Source organism: Oncorhynchus tshawytscha, linkage group LG28 (genome assembly GCF_018296145.1).
Source record: "Oncorhynchus tshawytscha isolate Ot180627B linkage group LG28, Otsh_v2.0, whole genome shotgun sequence".
Lineage (NCBI taxonomy): Eukaryota > Metazoa > Chordata > Actinopteri > Salmoniformes > Salmonidae > Oncorhynchus > Oncorhynchus tshawytscha.
This window is the reverse complement of record NC_056456.1, coordinates 31,329,142-31,348,024: the sequence shown is the minus strand read 5'-3', so window position 1 is coordinate 31,348,024 and position 18,883 is coordinate 31,329,142. Positions and strand designations below refer to the sequence as shown.

Sequence of the window (18,883 nt, the reverse complement as noted above, 5' to 3'; positions counted from 1 at the left end):
TGTGTTATTTCATAGTTTTGATGTCTTCACTATTATTCTACAATGTGGAAAACAGTAAAAATAAAGAAAACCCTTGAATGAGTAGGGTTGTTCAAACTTTTGCATGGTACTGTATATTAATCTTGTCCGCTCTTGTAGGTACTTGCCAGTTTGAGGACGGTAAGAAGCAACTTCGCCGTTTTGACCCATCAGCAAGATCGTCAACCCAGCAAGTAAGTTCAGTCTACAAATCAAATCAAACTTTATTTGTCACATATGCCGAATACAACATAAACCTAGTGTAGACCTTATGGTGAAATGCTTACTTACAAGCCCTTATCCAACAGTACAGTTCAAGAAGAGTTAAGAAAATATTTACCAAATAAACTAAAGTTTAAAAAATCTAAAAAATTATAAAAAGTAACAGAATAACATAACAATAACGAGGCTATACACAGGGGGTGGCCGGTTCAGAGTCAGTGTGCAGGGGTACAGGTTGGTTGAGGTAATTTGTGCATGTAGGTAAGGATGAAGTGACTACACATAGATAATAAATAGCGAGTAGCAGCAGTGTACAAAACAAATGGGTGGGGGTCAATGTAACAGTCAAGTGGCCATTTGATGAATTGCTGGCTCGGGGGTAGAAGCTGTTAAGGAGCCTCTTGGTCCTAGACTTGGCGCCTCGTTACCACTTGCCATGCGGTAGCAGAGAAAACAGTTTGTGACTTGGGTGACTGGAGACTCTGACAATTGTATGGGCTTTCCTCTGACACTGCCTATTATATAGGTCCTGGATGGCAGGGAACTTGGCCCCAGTGATGTACTGGGCCGTACGCACTACCCTCTGTAGCGCCTTACGGTCAGATGCCAAGCAGTTGCCATACCAGGCGGTGATGCAACCGGTCAGGATACTCTCAATTGTGCAGCTGTAGAACTTTTTGAGGATCTGGGGGCCGATGCCAAATCTTTTCAGTCTCCTGAGGGGGAACATGTTTTGTCTTGCCCTCTTCACGACTGTCTTGGTGTGTTTGGACCATGATCGTTCGTTGGTGATGTGGACACCAAGGAACTTGAAACTCTCGACCCGCTCCACTACAGCCCCGTTGATGTTAATGGGGGCCTGCTCGGTCCTCCTATTCCTGTAGTCCACGATCAGCTCCTTTGTCTTGCTCACATTGAGTGAGAGGTTGTTGTCCTGACACCACACTGCCAGTTCTCTGACCTCCTCCCTATAGGCTGTCTCATCGTTGTCGGTGATCAGGCCACTATTGTAGTTGTGTTTGGCCATGCATTTGTGGGTGAACAGGGACTACAGGAGGGGACTAAGTACACACCCCTGAGGGGCCCCAGTGTTGAGGATCAGCGTGGCAGACGTATTGTTCCCTACCCTTACCACCTGGGGGGGCGGCCCGTCAGGAATCCAGGATCCAGTTGCAGTGGGAGGTGTTTAGTCCCAGGGTCCTTAGCTTAGTGATGAGCTTCGTGGGCACTATGGTGTTGAACGCTGAGCTGTAGTCAATGAACAGCATTCTCACAGGTTTTCCTTTTGTCCAAGTGGGAAAGGGCAGTGTTGAGTGCGATTGAGATTGCATCATCTGTGGATTTTTTGGGGCGGTTGGAGTGGGTCTAGGGTATCGGGGGGGATGCTGTTGATGTGAACCATGACCAGGCTTTCAAAGAACTTCATGGCTACTGATGTGAGTGCTACGGGGCGGTAGTAATTTAGGCTAGTTACCTTCGCTTCCTTGGGCACAGGGACTATGGTGGTCTGCTTGAAACATGTAGGTATTGCAGTCAGGGAGAGGTTGAAAATGTCAGTGAAGACACTTGCAAGTGTCCCCGCGCATGCTTTGAGTACACGTCCTGGTAATCCATCTTGCCCCGCGGCTTTGTGAATGTTGACCTGTTTAAAAGGTCTTGCTCACATCGGCTACCGAGAACGTTATCACACAGTCATCCAGAACAGCTGGTGCTCTCATGCATGCTTCAGTGTTGCTTGCCTCGAAGCGAGCCTAAAAGGCATTTAGCTCATCTGGTAGGTTCACGTCACTGGGCAGCTCTTTGTAGTCCATAATGGTTTTCAAGCTCTGCCACATCCGACAAGCGTCACTGTGGGGACGAAGTCATCGATGCACTTATTGATGAAGCCGATGACGGAGGTTGTATACTCCTCATTGCCATTGGATGAATCCCGGAACATATTCTAGTCTGTGCTAGCAAAACAGTCCTGTAGCTTAGCATCCGCGTCATCTGACCACTGTATTAAGCGAGTCACTGGTACTTCCTGCTTTAGTTTTTGCTTGTAAACAGGAATCAGGATGATAGAATTATGGTCAGATTTTCCAAATGGATGGCAGGGGAGAGCTTTGTATGCATCTCTGTGTGTGGAGTAATGGTGATCTAGAGTTTTTTCCCTCTGGTTGCACGTGACATGCTGGTAAAAATGTGGTAAAACTGATTTAAGTTTGCCTGCATCAAAGTCTCCGGCCACTAGGAACGGCGCTTCTGGGTGAGCATTTTCTTGTTTGATCAGGCCTTATAGAGTTGGTTGAGTGCGGTCTTAGTACCAGCATCGGTCTGTGGTGATAAATAGACGGCTACAAATAATATAGATGAGAACTCTCTTGGTAGATAGTGTGGTCTACAGCTTACCATAAGGTTCTCTACCTCAGGCGAGCGATACCTCGAAACTGCTTCAACAATAAACATTGTGCACCAGCTGTTATTGACAAAAAGGCACACACCCCCACCCCTCGTCTTACCAGATGTAGCATCTCTGTTCTACCGGTGCATGGAAAATTCCCCCAGCTCTATATTATCCATGTCGTCATTCCGTCACGACTCTGTGAAACATAAGATATTACAGTTCTTAATGTTCCGTTGGTAGGATAATCGTAATCGTAGGTCATTCATTTTATTTTCCAACGATTGCATGTTAGCAAGTAGAACGGAAGGCAGTCGGAGTTTACTCGCTCGCCTACGGATTCTCCGAAGGCAACCCGATCTGCGTCCTCTTTTCCTCATTCTTTTTTTCATGGAAATGACGGGGATCTGGGCCTGTTCCCAGAAGAGCAGTATATCCTTCTCGTCGGACTCGTTAAAGGAAAAAGCTTCTTCCAGTTTGTGGTAAGTAATTGCTGTTCTGATGTCCAGAAGTTATTTTTCGGTCATAAGAGACAATAGCAGCAACAGTATGTACAAAATAAGTAAAAAAATAAGTTACAAACATCGCAAAAAACTAAACAAAATAGCACAGTTGGTCAGGAACATGTAAAACGTCATCCATCCTCTTTGGCGCCTCTCAAACCCAAACCCACGTGCCCCCTGTTGATTATAATGATGAAGTGAACAATACATAGACACAGTACATAGATATCAACTTTACTCAAAACTGGGATGTCTGTGTGTCCACAGGAGAATTGGCAGTAATCCACCGTCCATGTTAAATACAAGCTTAGCAGGTGAGTCTTTGAAAAGGTTTTGCTTGGTTGAGTTCTACACTCCACAAAAAATACAGAAATTTCATTCAACCATTTAGCAATTAGGGTAAGATTAGTATTAGATTCAATCTGATATTAAACCAAACTGATGATTTAACCATTGATATAAACAGCAAAGGGGACTTCGAGATTGAATCATTGATTCTTGAATGAAGGTTGAACGTTAAAAGAACGTTAAATCACGTGCTCGTCTCGTTGTGTGTTGTCCTTGTGTGGGTGTGACAGAGGAGCCGTTTCAGCAACTGGCCGTGGAGACTCTGGACGAGCTGGACTGGTGTCTGGAGCAGCTGGATACTCTGAAGACACGCCACTCCGTCAGCGAGATGGCCTCCAATAAGGTACACACATACACACACTCATAACCCAGGGAGCTTACTCACTTGTACCCTCGACTTTAAAGGTAAGGCTGAAGCTACTAATGTCTTACATCAGTATCTGGTTCAGGTTTGAGTTAATTCGCCATGATAGACTTAAACGAGATACAATACAAAAGCACAAAGCTCACCATTGAGTCAGCGCCATCGTGGCTTTATGAAGAGTTGTCATGAATGACTGTGATCTAGAACCCTGTATGGATCATGATTTGGCCAAATTAATCTACAGGGAATTTGTATCAAATTTTCTGTAGCTGCACAATATCTATTAAGACTCTCTTTCAGACTTTGATTGAATCTAATTTCCTTATTGTTTAGCCAAAACAATTGACCTTTCCCCTCTCCATTAAAACAAAAGGGATATTATTATTTCACTCTTACGTCAAAGTAAGCAATACATTTAAAAAACTATGTGTACATTTTGGCCAATGCACTTTTGGTGGCCTCCCAAATTAAAAAGAGCCCACTAAGCCAGCGACTGTGTCACTCTGCAAATGCATTTTGTGCTGATCCTGATTGGACAAATGTGAAAGGCCACTAATACAATGAATGCCATCAGAGATGAGGAAATGTGAATGAAATCGCCAATGCCTTCTGACATTTGGAGTTCGTTCCATGAATCAAATCAAATCAAACCAAATGTTATTTGTCACATGCGCCGAATACAGGTGTAGACCTTACAGTGAAATTCTTACTTACAAGCCCTTAACGAACAATGCAGTTTTAAGAAAAAAAGTGTCATGTAAAAATTTTTTAAATAACAAATCATTTAAGAGCAGCAGTAAAATAACATTAGTGAGTCTATGTACAGGGAGTACAGGTACAGAGTCAACGTGAGGGGGCACAGGTTAGTCAAGGTAATTGAGGTAATATGTACAAGTAGGTAGAGTTAAAGTGACTACGCATAGATAATAAACAGAGAGTAGCAGCAGTGTAAAAGGGGAGGGGACAATGCAAATAGTCTGGGTAGCCATTTGATTAGCTGTTCAGGAGTCATATGGCTTGGGGGTAGAAGCTGTTAAGAAGCCTTTTGGACCTAGACTTGGTGCTCAAGTACCACTTGCCATGCGGTAGCAGAGAGAACAGTCTATGACTAGGGTGGCTGGAGACTTTGACAGTTTTTAGGGCCTTCCTCTGACACCGCCTGGTATAGAGGTCCTGGATGGCAGGAAGCTTGGTCCCAGGGATGTGCTGGCCCTTATGCACTACCCTCTGTAGTGCCTTGCAGTTGGAGGCCGAGCAGTTGCCATACCAGGGAGTGATGCAACCAATCAGGATGCTCTCGATGGTGCAGCTGTAGAACTTTTTGAGGATCTGAGGACCCATGCCAAATCTATAGGCTTTTTTGTGCGCTTTTCACGACTGTCTTGGTGTGTTTGGAACTCAACCTGCTCCACTACAGCCCCGTCGATGAGAATGGGTGCGTGCTCGGTCTTCCTTTTCCTGTAGAATCATCTCCTTTGTCTTGATCACGTTGAGGGAGATGTTGTTATCTTGGCACCACACGGCCAGGTATAGGACCTCCTCCCTATAGGCTGTCTCATCGTTGTCTGTGATCAGGCCTACCTGAATGAATGGGATAGTGGGTATGCATCGGTAGACACACACCCCCAACTCTCAGTATTGGGGCGGCAGGGTATCCTAGTGGTTAGAGCATTGGACTAGTAACCGAAAGGTTGTAAGTTCAAATCGCCGAGCTGACAAGGTACAAATCTGTCATTCAGCCCCTGAACAGGCAATTAACACACTGTTCCTAGGCTGTCATTGAAAATAAGAATTTGTTCTTAACTGACTTGCCTAGTTAAATAAATATAAAATAATGTGCAGAAAAAATGTGAAGAACAGAGTTGGAGCTGTGGATAAAACACCATCCCCCCTCCATCCATCCTCATCCCTCTCCTTCTTTCTCCAGACTGGAGTTAATAGCTTGTGTGATTCCATGATTAGCCTCCCCACGCAAGAGCTATGTGCGCTGGGTAAACACACACACATACCCACCACACACAGGCTCTCCCTGGATACCCACCACACACAGGCTCTCCCTGGATACATACACCACACACAGGCTCTCCCTGTATACATACACCACACACAGGCTCTCCCTGGATACCCACCACACACAGGCTCTCCCTGGATACCCACCACACACAGGCTCTCCATGTATACATACGCCATACACAGGCTCTCCCTGTATACATACACCATATACATACATGCAAGGCACACATGTGGTGGTGCGTTTTATGTGCTGCACCCCCACATTGCTGCCAATAGTCAATGAAAAGGGAGTCAGTAAGGAGGAATCATCCATGCTGGCACTTGATTTTTCCCATCAAACTTTTATGTTTGGCTTTCTAAACATTTCACCCTTTGTCGTTGCTCTTTGTCTGGTTTACTTGACCAACTTTGCATATTTACCATCTTCACTACATTGTATCGTATGGGAAAATATAATGTGCAATGGATTTTTCTGAAATTCTCTCCTGCTATAATGTATTTTCTATTCTGCTTTCTGCAAACGTTTGTGTTATTTACATTCATAATAGGATAATGATGTTGCCTATCATGCCGAATCATCCCATCGTCCCCTTTTTTCTCTTTCCTCATAGATTAGATCTACAGATACTTGTTTCATTGTCATTCATGTCATTTAAAGCAACACATTCATGTGTTCACATAAATTGTATTTTTATGTGGCTAAACCAACTAAGCTTGTAATTTAACAATTCTATTCGTATTTACAGATGACATACAAGTTTGATATTAAGGCACAAGTTCACATGTTCCAGAAGGCATTTCTGACAAAAAATGCATTTTAATTTAAAAATATTGTTTACGTTCAATTGGCTCTCCTGTGAAGTGGTGACTTATGATATACACCTAGTATTCTGAATCGGGTCACATACAGTATATGGATGAAATACCTCAGCCATTCAAGGCATCAGATTTCCTCATCATCTTTAACTTGGTGCACATGGTGAAGCCTCGAACACAACCAGCCCCTGCCTACTCTCCCCCCACCGTGGGCCAATCAGCTCCATTTCCCTGTCCCAGCCTCTGATGAAGCAGGCTGCTGATTTGTTCCTTCCTTTAGGCATACAGTATGGGGAGGTGGTAATTGGGAGTAGCGTGTGCTGCTCTCCTCTGTTTACACGCGGAGCAGCAGGCAGAATAGTGCTGCTGAGGGGGAGAGGAGAGTAAGCGGCAGGAGTCGCTTCTCTGCCGTGCTCCCCACACCCTGCATCCTCAGCCTGGCTTCCACACTTCTTCCACCAAGGCAATCCTCTTACTTGTCCATTCCCGCTAGAGTGTGTGGATAAAACCTTCCCAGTGCACTGTGTGTGTAGACTACCTGCTTGCAGTGGAATTAAGGAGCTCAGACAAGCAGGACAGGAGCACAGTACGGACTGTAAGCCCAGTACAGCAGCTACAGGGAGGACCCTGCTTTTTTTCCCGCCCCATGCGTTATTTAGTGCTGAAATGCCAGAAGTCAATGACTTGTTCTCTGTCGAGGATGTACCTTCAGGTAAGACGGGCTGGGATGGGATGGGATACACGTGTTGCTTGGTGAATGAATGTGTAGTACAGGTCTCCATCCTTCTTTGCAGAGTTCTTTGCAATTAGTTGGGAAGTGATGCTGTTTTTGCAGCATGTGTGTGTGTGTGTGTGTGTGTCAGGAGTGCTTGTGCATGTGTGTATGAGTGAGTCCATAAAGTGTATGTGCAGATATGTGTGTGCAAGAAGTATGTGTGAACATATGTACAGTACATGCAGTGTGCACAGTGTGTGTGTATGTACTGTCTTTTTCTGTGTGCACATGCTCGGTTGGCATCTTCAGAGCAGACTTTTGGTGTTTCAGAGGGGGGGGGGAAATGTATTATCTTTGTGTATGATGATTATACAGTATAATCACTGGTGTAGCACACCCTCCTGCAGCTTTGGGGAGCCAGGCTCAGCCAATCAGAATGACTTTTTCCCCACAAAAGGGCTTTATTACAGACAGAAATACTCCTCGGTTTCATCAGCTGTCTGGTCTCAAATGATCCCGCAGGTGAAGAAGGCAGATGTGGAGGTCCTGGGCTGGCGTGGTTACATGTGGTAGTGAGGCCAATTGGGGCGTACTGCCAAATTCTCTAAAACAACATTGGAGGCGGCTTATGGTAGAGAAATGAACATTCAATTCTCTGGCAACAGCTCTGGTGGTCATTCCAAATTTGGCATTGTGTTGTGTGATAAAACTACACATTTTAAAGTGGCCTTTTAATGCCCCCAACACAAGGTGCACCTGAGTAATGATCATGCTGTTTAATCAGCTTCTTGACATGCCACATCTGTCAGTTGGATGGATTATCTTGGCAAAGGAGAAATGCTCACTAACAGGGATGTAAACACATTTGTGCACAAAATATTAGAGAAATATGCTTTTGCGTATGGAACAGTTCTGGGATCTTTTATTTGAGCTCATGAAACATGGGGCCAAAACTTTATATGTTATGTTTATATTTTTGTTCAGTATATTTATTATTATAATACTTTACTGTGCTGGAGTCCCCCTGGAGGTTGGGCCCCCCAGATAGCATATGATCACGTCATAAGTCATGAAAGAAATGTTTAGCATTACATGAAATTAGCTCAGAATTTTGGTTAAAATATGTTACATTTAACTAGGTTTTACAGTCATGAAGCAACTGAGGAAAAACTAAAATGCTACTATATTTACCACTTTTTTTGTAAACTCAATAAGACATCAACTCGGTCAGATTATTGTCTGACATCAACTCCATCAGAGTACTGAAAGATTTGATAAAATGGTTGTTTTTATTGGGAATTTTCCAATGAATAAATTTCCATATTTTACAAATGTTTGTATTGAACTTTTATTTTTAGAGACCAAAATATGTCTGTTTTGAGTATCTGTTGTCAACTCCGTCAGTGGCTTGTCAACACCGTCACTGATGGAGTCTATATTATTTTGTCAATATCTGAATAAATATTTGAATCAGTGTTCTGTAGCACATGCTTAAACAATTAAAGTATTTGCTGTGTTAGACTTAAGGGATAATGTTTGAGATATAAATGTTTTATGTTCTAAATCTAGAAAGACATGCCAAAATGTTAATGAAATTAGCACAGGAGCTTTTAATAGTGCATTAAAACAAAACTTTTGTTAATATTAAGAAAAATATTTGTCCAGTCTTTAAAGAATTCCTGAGCTCTAAAACGTTTGACATTTTAGTCATTTAGTGGACGCTCTTATCCAGAGCAAATTATACTTCGTTGCATTCATCTTAAGAAAGCTAGGTGGGACAACCCCATATTCATCACAGTCATAGTAAGTACATTTTTCTTCAATGAAGAAGTTACCAGACACACACATGCAAACTACCAAATAGCTCAGTGTAGATGTGCCTGTCATGTGTATGTCCACAGTCTACAGTAGAGACTATATTGTGACAGTCTGAGTGATGTAGTGTGTTGTTGTTTGTCGTGTTGTTGTTTGTCTCCCCAGTTCAAGAGGATGCTGAACAGAGAGCTCACTCAGCTATCAGAGGCCAGCAGATCAGGGAACCAGGTGTCAGAGTTCATCTCCAGCACCTTCCTAGGTACGTCTTTCTCTCCACCACCTTTCACTGTCTGACTGCCTTAGTAGAGACATCTACCGTATGTACTGTAATGTGAATCAATAGTTACTAATGTATACTTATTGTATAGTTACTGTTACGTTCCCCAGCACGAAAACCAAAAATTGTCACTCAAACAGAAAGGGGAGTCACTGACAACGAAACAGGCAGGGTTTTAGGAGGGGTTCTGAAAGACACTGATGGGGGAGTCCACTGAAAGTTGACTAGCAACAAAAACAAGGACCTACAAGACACCGACTAAATTTACCCAAGAAGAGGCAAACAACATTTTTTAAAAACAAACCAAACTTAAAGGCAGGAAGCAAACCAAAAAGTGGAGCAAAATGAAAACAGGGCAGATAAGATAAAGGATTGTTTGTCTGGAAATCAAATAAGGCGTTATAAAGGTGTTAACTCTCCACATCTCTCAAGACCATCAGAGCACTGGGCCAGCCACTCTTAAATAGCACCTGGGCCAGCACAGGTGAAACACCTTCCCCCTAACGAGATGACCAACCAGCACAGGTGTAGTACATACTGACTAATGAGGTGACACCAATCGGTGCGCCCCACGTGCTAACGTCCAACCTCGAAATATAAATGGAAAAGCCCAAGCCTGTAACATTACATGTGATTACGCCAAGACAATACGAATCCAGGCAACTACATGATATCTGTGCAACTTCAACTCAGTGTAAAGTGTAACCAGCCCTGGTTTCAATAGACAACCCTTCTGAACTCTATTGTTATTACTGTGGAATAACTGTGGAATAACTGTGCACCACAGAAAAGCAACATGATATGGAGATCATGTCTCCACACATCAAGGAGAAGAAGGAGAAAACGGACAAGAAGAAGCGTCCCATGTCCCAGATCGTGGGGGTAAAGAAGCCCAGAATCATCCCCAGTGTGGCCCCCTCCAACATCCCCCGCTTCGGGGTTGCAGCCACTCAGGAGGGCTTTCTCGCCAAGGTAGTCTACGCAACCCTTCTTTTCTGACAATTAGAAAGTACCTCACTTTTAGGGTTCTGTTCTGCCACAAGTTCTGTCACTCTTAGGATTTAATAGTACCCAGCACGTTTTGGAGTTAAATGATCTGCAGTTTTTTTCTAACAAATGTTTTTCCATCTGGCAGCAGTTGGAAGATATAAACCGATGGGGTGTGGATATTTTCAAAATATCTGAATATTCTGGGAATCGTCCGCTGACGGTGGCGATTTATTCAATTTTCCAGGTATGTCCTCATGTTTCCAAATGAGTCCTCTTCTAAAAAGGGCCCTCTTACATGGCTAAACAATTTACAAAGTCACTGATAAAAAATGCTGAAAATCATATATGTATTCCATATAGGAGCGAGAGCTGCTGAAGTCATTCAAGATCCCTGCAGACACCTTCATCACCTTCATGATGACCCTGGAGGACCACTACCACCATGATGTGGCCTACCACAACAACATCCACGCTGCAGACGTGGTCCAGTCCACCCACGTCCTCCTCTCTACCCCTGCCCTGGAGGTATGACAACTTTTTAGCTAAAAATACTGAGAAAAAAAAACACACAAAAAACAAACAAATATATATATATTATTTATTTAAAAAAATAATATATGCAATATAATGTTCAAAACTGTACACCTTCTGCAAGGCTATACACTACATCGTATAACTTCAAAGTTATGGACATTAGAAAAAGGGTGTTTTGAAAATTGGGGCAGACATGTGTCTTACCTGTCCCATATTGTTGTTGCGCCTATGCACAAGTCCCATACACATTCTCACACACATACTGTACAGCAGTGGTGATCGTTCTGAGTGAAGATCACTTTGAGTCAAAAAGCAAGACGAGATCTACCACTTTTTTAACAGGACTTAAATAAACGGAAGCCAATGCAACGTTAACCTATTTAAAACAGCACTGTATCAATGAGGTTTGTGTAGTAGGCGATAGGCCCAATACATTATTACCACATATCATCTTTGCTTGAATTGCCCTGCCAATGCTTTGTTGTTCAGAACATAAAAAAATATATACAAATTTGAGGTAGGCTATATGATCACACCGGTAATAGATCAGTTGCACACCGGTAATAACTGATCAGTAGATGTTGTTGTATTATTTGTGAGGGAAAGCTGAGTGAGCATACTGTACATTTAAAAATTTACTGGGCTGATTGTGCCTGCATCTGATGGTCAGTGTCAGCAGAGGGAGAGAGCAGGAGGAGACAGGGGTCCACCTCTCAACGTCCCTCCGCTCTCCCTTTCCTCTGTTGACACTGACCAAAAAGGGACACCGTCTTCCACCTGATGGCCAAACTCGAGTTGCACTGCATTATTTCTGCCTCATGCACAAATTCATGTTGTTACTCCTATGAACAAAGAAAGTGAAATATTTCTCGATATTAAAAAAGACCCAATCTGCTAATAATAATGCATGCCTATCAATACACTTTCCTACTCATTCATTACAGCTGCAGTGTTGGTTGTCGCGTGAGTGGAGGTTTGAAGAATACGCATTTTAATAGCCTCTAAAAGTGTTGAATAAAAAGTGTTGACAGTGCTGAGTAAGAACTTAAACATGAACTCAGTCATAAAAACAGCATCTCTTTGCTGTATTCATTGACATTCTCTCTCTGGTCATGATTTGAAATGTTTTGAAATCTCACAGTATCAACTTTGCTGCTGCTTTCTTTTCCGCCTGCTATGTTACTGTAGACCCGGGAATCTGAGCAATCCGACTGGCCAGCAGTGAGCCTATAGTGCACTTGATTTGCTCTCCAGGCCCACCGGGAAGGCAGAGTTTGTACCTTCAGACACATTAAATGGTTAAAAATGGGAACATTTCGCCTACCTGACATGCAGGGCAGCTGAATCGCGTGCACCAATAAAAAAAAGGAATGCAAGGCAGAAATGTTTTCCGATGGACTAGAAATGCCATGGAGATTGCCCAGTCGATCGACCGGTTGGTGACCCCTGCTGTACAGTATTTACCTGAATTAACATCCCTGTGTTCCTCCAATCTCTACAGGCGGTGTTCACTGACTTGGAGATCCTAGCTGCTCTGTTTGCCAGTGCTATACATGATGTGGACCACCCGGGGGTGTCTAACCAGTTCCTCATCAACACCAGTGAGTTCACATATCCCCCTGGGCACTAGGCAAAGAGTTGTTTCAAATCTTGGAATCCTTTGTGGTTGTGTGTCCACATTAAATTGTCTCATGGGACGCATATGTCCCACACGCTGCCAGTTTGAGACCCCTGCTGTATGTAGAATGTGTGTTTGCACTGTTCCTCTCCTGTGTGTCCGTCCAGACTCCGAGCTGGCTCTGATGTACAACGACGTGTCGGTCCTGGAAAACCACCACCTGGCCGTGGGCTTTAAGCTGCTGCAGGAGGACAACTGTGACATCTTCCAGAACCTCAGCAAGAAACAGAGGCAGTCCCTACGCAAGATGGTCATAGACATGGTGTTAGCCACAGACATGTCCAAACACATGAACCTGCTGGCTGACCTGAAGACTATGGTGGAGACCAAGAAGGTGACCAGTCTAGGAGTACTTCTACTAGACAACTATGGAGATCGTATCCAGGTAAGACTCACAGAATAATCAAATTAACTATCTTAGAAGGGATTCATATTCAGCATAACCAATGTGAATGTATCTAATATGTAGCATATTTAGTATTGAGTATTGGGTATTGAACCCAAAACACTTGTTTTGACTGACAGCACCCTGCTCCAGCCAAATGAACCATTGGGATCGTATTATTGTCATATGATTGTGTGGTCATTTATTTTCCTTGATACTCAATAAGAAGTGTTTTTGGTTTCTCCAGGTCCTCCAGAACATGGTTCACTGTGCTGACCTCAGTAACCCCACCAAGCCCCTGGAGGTCTACCGCCAGTGGACTGACCGCATCATGGTGGAGTTCTTCACCCAGGGGGACAGGGAGAGGGACAAGGGCATGGAGATCAGCCCCATGTGTGACAAACACAACGCCTCCATCGAGAAGAACCAGGTACAGTTATTATACACACAGGCATTGAGACACATACAGTACAGTATGCACACACTGTGTTCACATGCAGAAGAGAGACACACACACAATTACAATTATAATAGTTAGGTATATTCTTACATTTGTCCTATTTCACACATATACAAGTGCGCAATATACACGTGTGAATTGGAAATGTTTTTTTTTGCATATCCCACTCCCCCTGAGACAGGCCACACCGACAGATTCTTCACCTGCTCTACACACACACAGTCTGGGCTAAAAAGTCTGCCTCTTTTACTAATATGCCAGTGACTATAATCATTTTCCTCTACAGGTGGGCTTCATAGACTACATCGTCCACCCTCTGTGGGAGACGTGGGCAGACCTGGTCCACCCTGATGCCCAGGACATCCTAGACACGCTGGAGGACAATCGCGAGTGGTACCAGAGCATGATCCCACACAGCCCCTCGCCCACACCCGAGGCCCAGGACAAGATGGGCCTGCCTGGGGGAGCCATGGGAGCCGGAGGGGGTGGAGGTGGATCCTCCACAGGAGATAAGTTCCAGTTTGAGCTGACCCTAGAGGAGGAGGAGTGCGAGTCTGACACAGAGAGCCCTCCGGCAGAGGAGGAGGGTTACAGTAGCACTGCGATGGAGCCTTCTAGGACTGACCCGGACAGCAGACTCCATTCCATGTCTGCCACTGCTTACCCACACACGCAAGTACTCTCCAAAATGGCTACCTCTGTCCTCAATCTTGGTGGCAGGACTTTGTCCACAGACTCTGACCCAGAAAGGGAGGCCACCGAAGACAGAGAACATGACCAAGAAGGTAACGCCGGTGTGAGGCGCTTCAGGCTAGGTACATAACATCAGTGCAATGTCCTTTTTTTTTTCTTTTTTTAAAAACATTTCTGAGCCTCCCCTCTGACCCCTTCAACCCCCATCTCTGGCTTCCTTGAATTGAATGGCAGGACAAAGCTGGGGTAAAGAACGTAGAGGGGGTGCGTTCAGGAAGTCTGCACTTACACAGCAGTCACCTCGTACTGGAGAAAGGAGAGCCCCACTGTTCCTTCTTTGGTTGCAGAGAACAGGAAACCGTGTTTTTGAGCTGGTCTTTTGTGTTTTACCGATACGTCTCTGAGTTGGACGTGTCGCCGTATTCAGCTTATGTTTCTCAGAGACACTGAGAAAACCAACCTTCCTGTTTTGCAAGTCAAGCCAAGGTCTACGACAAAAGAGCAAGGATTTTGTGGAACACGTCTTCCTTTTGACTACTTATGGCCGCTTGAAACAATTGACGAAGCGACAAACTTAGTAACAACAAACACCACAAAGGCTTTTGAGACATTATGCCAAACAGATTAATAAACATGGACTTGGCCAATGGCAACATTTGCCTGCCTTTTCAACTGTTGGTAATTTTGTCTTTAATTTAAGTCCTTTTAAACTAGTGCAGAAAGTGGTTTAAACCGGTAAACTGCAGACTTACCAAATATGTACTACAAAGGACAAAGTACAGAGCAGAATGTCAGAATTGAGGAAGAGATTGTTTCAATGTAGCACAACACTTTTTGGGTACCTTGTTGTAACAGCTACTCGGTGCATCACTAGGGGTCTCTCATCAGTCACACTCTTAACAACTGGTTTAGGGTCAGTTCTTCCTCCCACAGTCCTAACCACAGTCCTGTTATGTGTAAACCAACAAAACCAACCGTGAGCCAGCCGTTATAGGGACATATAAGTAACCCAAAGCTATGCGGTGTGCACTTGGCACCTCCCAGTGTTGAATATCGGAATGAAAGTCTGAACGTGTACTGCAATTCAAGGCATTCAAAATGCCCATACCTACAATAAATTGACTATAGGTATGTTAAGTGGATTGGTTTTAGCTGTGTTGCTGTTGTAGGCAGGGGTATCCAAAACAAGCACTTCAGTTAAGATTCACCACTTGTCTGTATGATTTTATTTGATTTAGTTTTTTTCTATTTGAAGTCCCTCATAGTGTATACATACTGCTTTATACTGTAATTGTGTGTATCCTTAACCTTTTTATGGCATCAGTTTGCCTCCACTTTTAGCACTTTACAATTTTACTCACAGCCAATCCTCATCCTGCTTGGAAGGGCTTGAGCCAATCCATAAACACATTGGAGGCAGGTGACTGAGAATTTTTGTTTGCCACTGGCAACATGGTAGCCAGCACTTACATACCCTAGCACATTAGGATAACTAGTCGCATTGAGGGAACCTGGACAGAGTTAAGTTAACTGTTTGACAGTACAGTAGGGCTGTGGGATATTTTTTACATTTACATTTTAGTCATTTAACAGATGCTCTTATCCAGAGCAAATTACAACTTGAGCGCATACATTTTCATACTGGTCCCCGTGGGAATTGAACCCACAACCCTGGCATTTGCAAGTGCCATGCTCTACCAAATGAGTCAAACTGTACAATGTCCTTTCAAGTCTATTATTGTCGTTACAGTAAAGGTCTCAAGTTTCCTACTTACTTCAGGTACCATCATCTGGTCACACTATCAACCAGTTGAACTAGTAAAAAAAAGATACATTGGTAGAGTTTACAAATGTTATCACAGTTTGTGAAGCACATGGTGTAATATTTGCCAAACTATTTCAGAAATGTATGAAATGTATGATTGCTCAAGGCAATTGTAACTGTAAAAAAAAAAAAAAAAAAAAAAAAAAGACCATTGGCCATAGGCCAGTTTTCTGTGCTGAAATTTTCACACCCTTTTCCTTTTGTCATTGGTCAATATTCTGCTCTTCACAGGGACATGACCAATGACAGTACAAGTGCCAAGCAAGCATGACAACTCGTACTGTAATTTCCATTTTGCCCCAGGCTAATTTCCATCAATGACTAATGTTGATCATGTCGCCCTCCCTGTGTACCCTTTCTGCCCCATAGATTTTCTGTTTTAGAACAATAATTCACTGATAACTGCACCTTTCTTAATGTTTGAATGGTTGAACATTTAGATGAATTGAATTTGTAAAGAAACCAAAGCACTTTGTATAGTAATTTTTACAAGTCTGTGCTTAAAGTACAGTCGAGTGTGATGTAACTCTGTTGACTAATCCACATCAGTATTCCGTATTCTGGTATTATGTGGCTTGATTATTACAATTGATGCATAGCACAGGCTGGACCACTGAAGCTAAATTGGGGGACTTGTGCTATGGAATTAGAACTTTTTTGTATCTATAATATGTTTTGATAAAGATGCATGAAAGATGCAAGATTCATAAGGAAATTATTCAAGTATCTAAAATAAGCTCATCTGTGAACAGAAACCTTTGAACCTACACGTGGAGTAAATTGATGTTGTGTTTTTACGAAAGATCCAGAAATGTGACTTTCTGGAGCCTTATATTTGCGTACGTTTTCTTTCCTCATAGATTGTATACTCAATATGGTGGGGAGACACCAGTGCCATGCACACAGTAGTTAAGGAGCACAAACAGTTCAGAACTCAAGCAAGCCTTTCTGTCTTTCTCAGCTGTCATGAAAAATGTCTTCACCAGCCATTGTTATGACAGTATTTTCACGAGGATTCAGTTATGCTCTGTCTACCATTGATTGTTTTGTATATTTTCCTCACAATGCTTTGTGTACAGTTTATTTATTATTTCTATATCTGTCCGAAAATGAAGAACTATAGACTTTGTCGGAGGCTAAGTATTTATTTGTAGCTAACTTCCGAGCTTTGGGAGAAAAAAAATCGGATAGATTTCAACTACAGTGCTCAACCATGGAGGCTGGTGGGAGGACCTACAGAAGGACGGGCTCATTGTAATGGCTGGAATGGAATTAATGGAATGGAGTAAAACATGTGGTTTCCATATGTTTGATGTGTTTAATACCGTTCCATTTATTCCATTCCAGCCATTACAATGAGACGTCCTCCCATAGATCTTGCCACCAGCCTCCTCTGGCACTCAACCAAATGTTTTAGTTTCCTTATGTCTGCCATAAAAGAAAGCAAAAATAAACCAACTTTCCGGTTTCCTTTCAGTCGGTCATTCGGTATAACATACTATGTAGGGTCAACGACCAATCCTATTCACCTAAAGCAAATTGAAATCACTTCCAATGGGCCAATGGTGGCCGTGCCTGCCCCCTTCCTGACAATAATAATGGGGCTCGCATACATTTCCTACAGTTTTGCATTTGTTAACTACTTTCTGCTCTGCTTGTGTAGCTAATACTTCCTTGTTTAGGTAGGATTTGTGTTTGCTGAACACCCACTACTTTCTGCTCTGCTTGTGTAGCTAGTGCTCTGTTGCTTGAGTAAGATGGCCAGTGGTAGGAGGAAGTTCAAAAAGGCTAACCAGCCGAGTTTGAACCTCCGACCATGACCTAGGGCATGTGGTTTCACAATAAAATATTAAGAAAAGAGTGCTATCCTGCTTGCTTGGGGTCGAAACACACTTGGCTCAGGCCAGTTTGCGTGACCAATGTCTCCGGCTGGGGTTCAACCTCTATTGGGTGTAGGGCTTACTTTGTGAGGAAGATTGAGGCTGCTGGTGAAGGTTCTTCCAGTGAAAATGAGAGTTTGGGAATGGGGTTGTTTGAGGCCGGCGTAGAGTTGATAGGGGTGTAATCCCAGCCAAGTGAGGCTCATTCTGGTTTCTCTGGCAGTGTTCAGAGTCTGGATTCCAGGGATGATATACTATCCCTGATTGGCTCTGGAGGGTTTTCAGAGTGTCAATGGGTTGACATCAGTCCGGGGAAGCCTGAAGCCCCGGCTTTGTATTTGGCGGGGGAGAGTGAACCATTGTGGTTAATGCGCCTTTGTTGGAGCTGTGTCGTAGGGCGGCAGATCACCTAGGGTTAGATTGTCCTTCTCCCCTGCAGAGGAGTTCCTCCAGGTTACCTCCCGTCCCTGCAGCAGTGATGAGTGATGAGCTAAAGACAACCTGCGATTCCCCTCATTCAGCCAGGCTGGTGCTACCAGGTTATAGTGAGTTCATTAATAGTGGGTATGGAGGAGACGGGGCTCGTTTGCACACCACCAATGGATAGAAAGCTGGCGAGTTACTTAACTTCAGAGGCTAACAAGGGGGCAAATCTGTCACACCCTGACCTTAGAGAGCCTGTTTACGTCTCTATTTGTTTGGACAGGGTGTGATTTTTTATTTCTTTGTTTCTGGCCGAGTGTGGTTCCCAATCAGAGGAAGCTGTCTATCGTTGTCTCTGATTGGGGATCATACTGAGTCAGCCCTTTTTCCCACCTGTGATTGTGGGTAGTTGTCTATGTGTAGTGGCCTGCGAGCACTACGTAACTTTACGTTTGTTTGTTATTTCTGGTTTTGTTGGCGACATTATAAATAAACTAAGATGTACGCTCACCACGCTGCGCCTTGGTCCACTTCTTCCGAC

At 43.5% G+C, this 18,883-nt stretch overlaps 1 protein-coding gene across 2 annotated transcripts in view; it reads left to right on the top strand.

Moving 5' to 3' along the window:
* The window catches only part of LOC112244618 (cAMP-specific 3',5'-cyclic phosphodiesterase 4D), an 82,789-nt gene extending 65,469 nt beyond the window's left edge, over positions 1–17,320 (top strand). For both annotated transcript variants that reach the window (XM_024412346.2, XM_024412347.2), the window contains 11 exons: positions 139–212; positions 3,394–3,440; positions 3,705–3,817; positions 9,363–9,456; positions 10,262–10,446; positions 10,610–10,708; positions 10,825–10,989; positions 12,500–12,599; positions 12,784–13,061; positions 13,309–13,491; positions 13,808–17,320. In XM_024412346.2, the coding sequence (XP_024268114.1) occupies positions 139–212; positions 3,394–3,440; positions 3,705–3,817; positions 9,363–9,456; positions 10,262–10,446; positions 10,610–10,708; positions 10,825–10,989; positions 12,500–12,599; positions 12,784–13,061; positions 13,309–13,491; positions 13,808–14,344 (1,875 nt within the window). In that variant the 3' untranslated portion in view covers positions 14,345–17,320. The remainder of the gene's footprint in view (positions 1–138; positions 213–3,393; positions 3,441–3,704; positions 3,818–9,362; positions 9,457–10,261; positions 10,447–10,609; positions 10,709–10,824; positions 10,990–12,499; positions 12,600–12,783; positions 13,062–13,308; positions 13,492–13,807) is intronic.
* Positions 17,321–18,883: the final 1,563 nt, after the last annotated feature.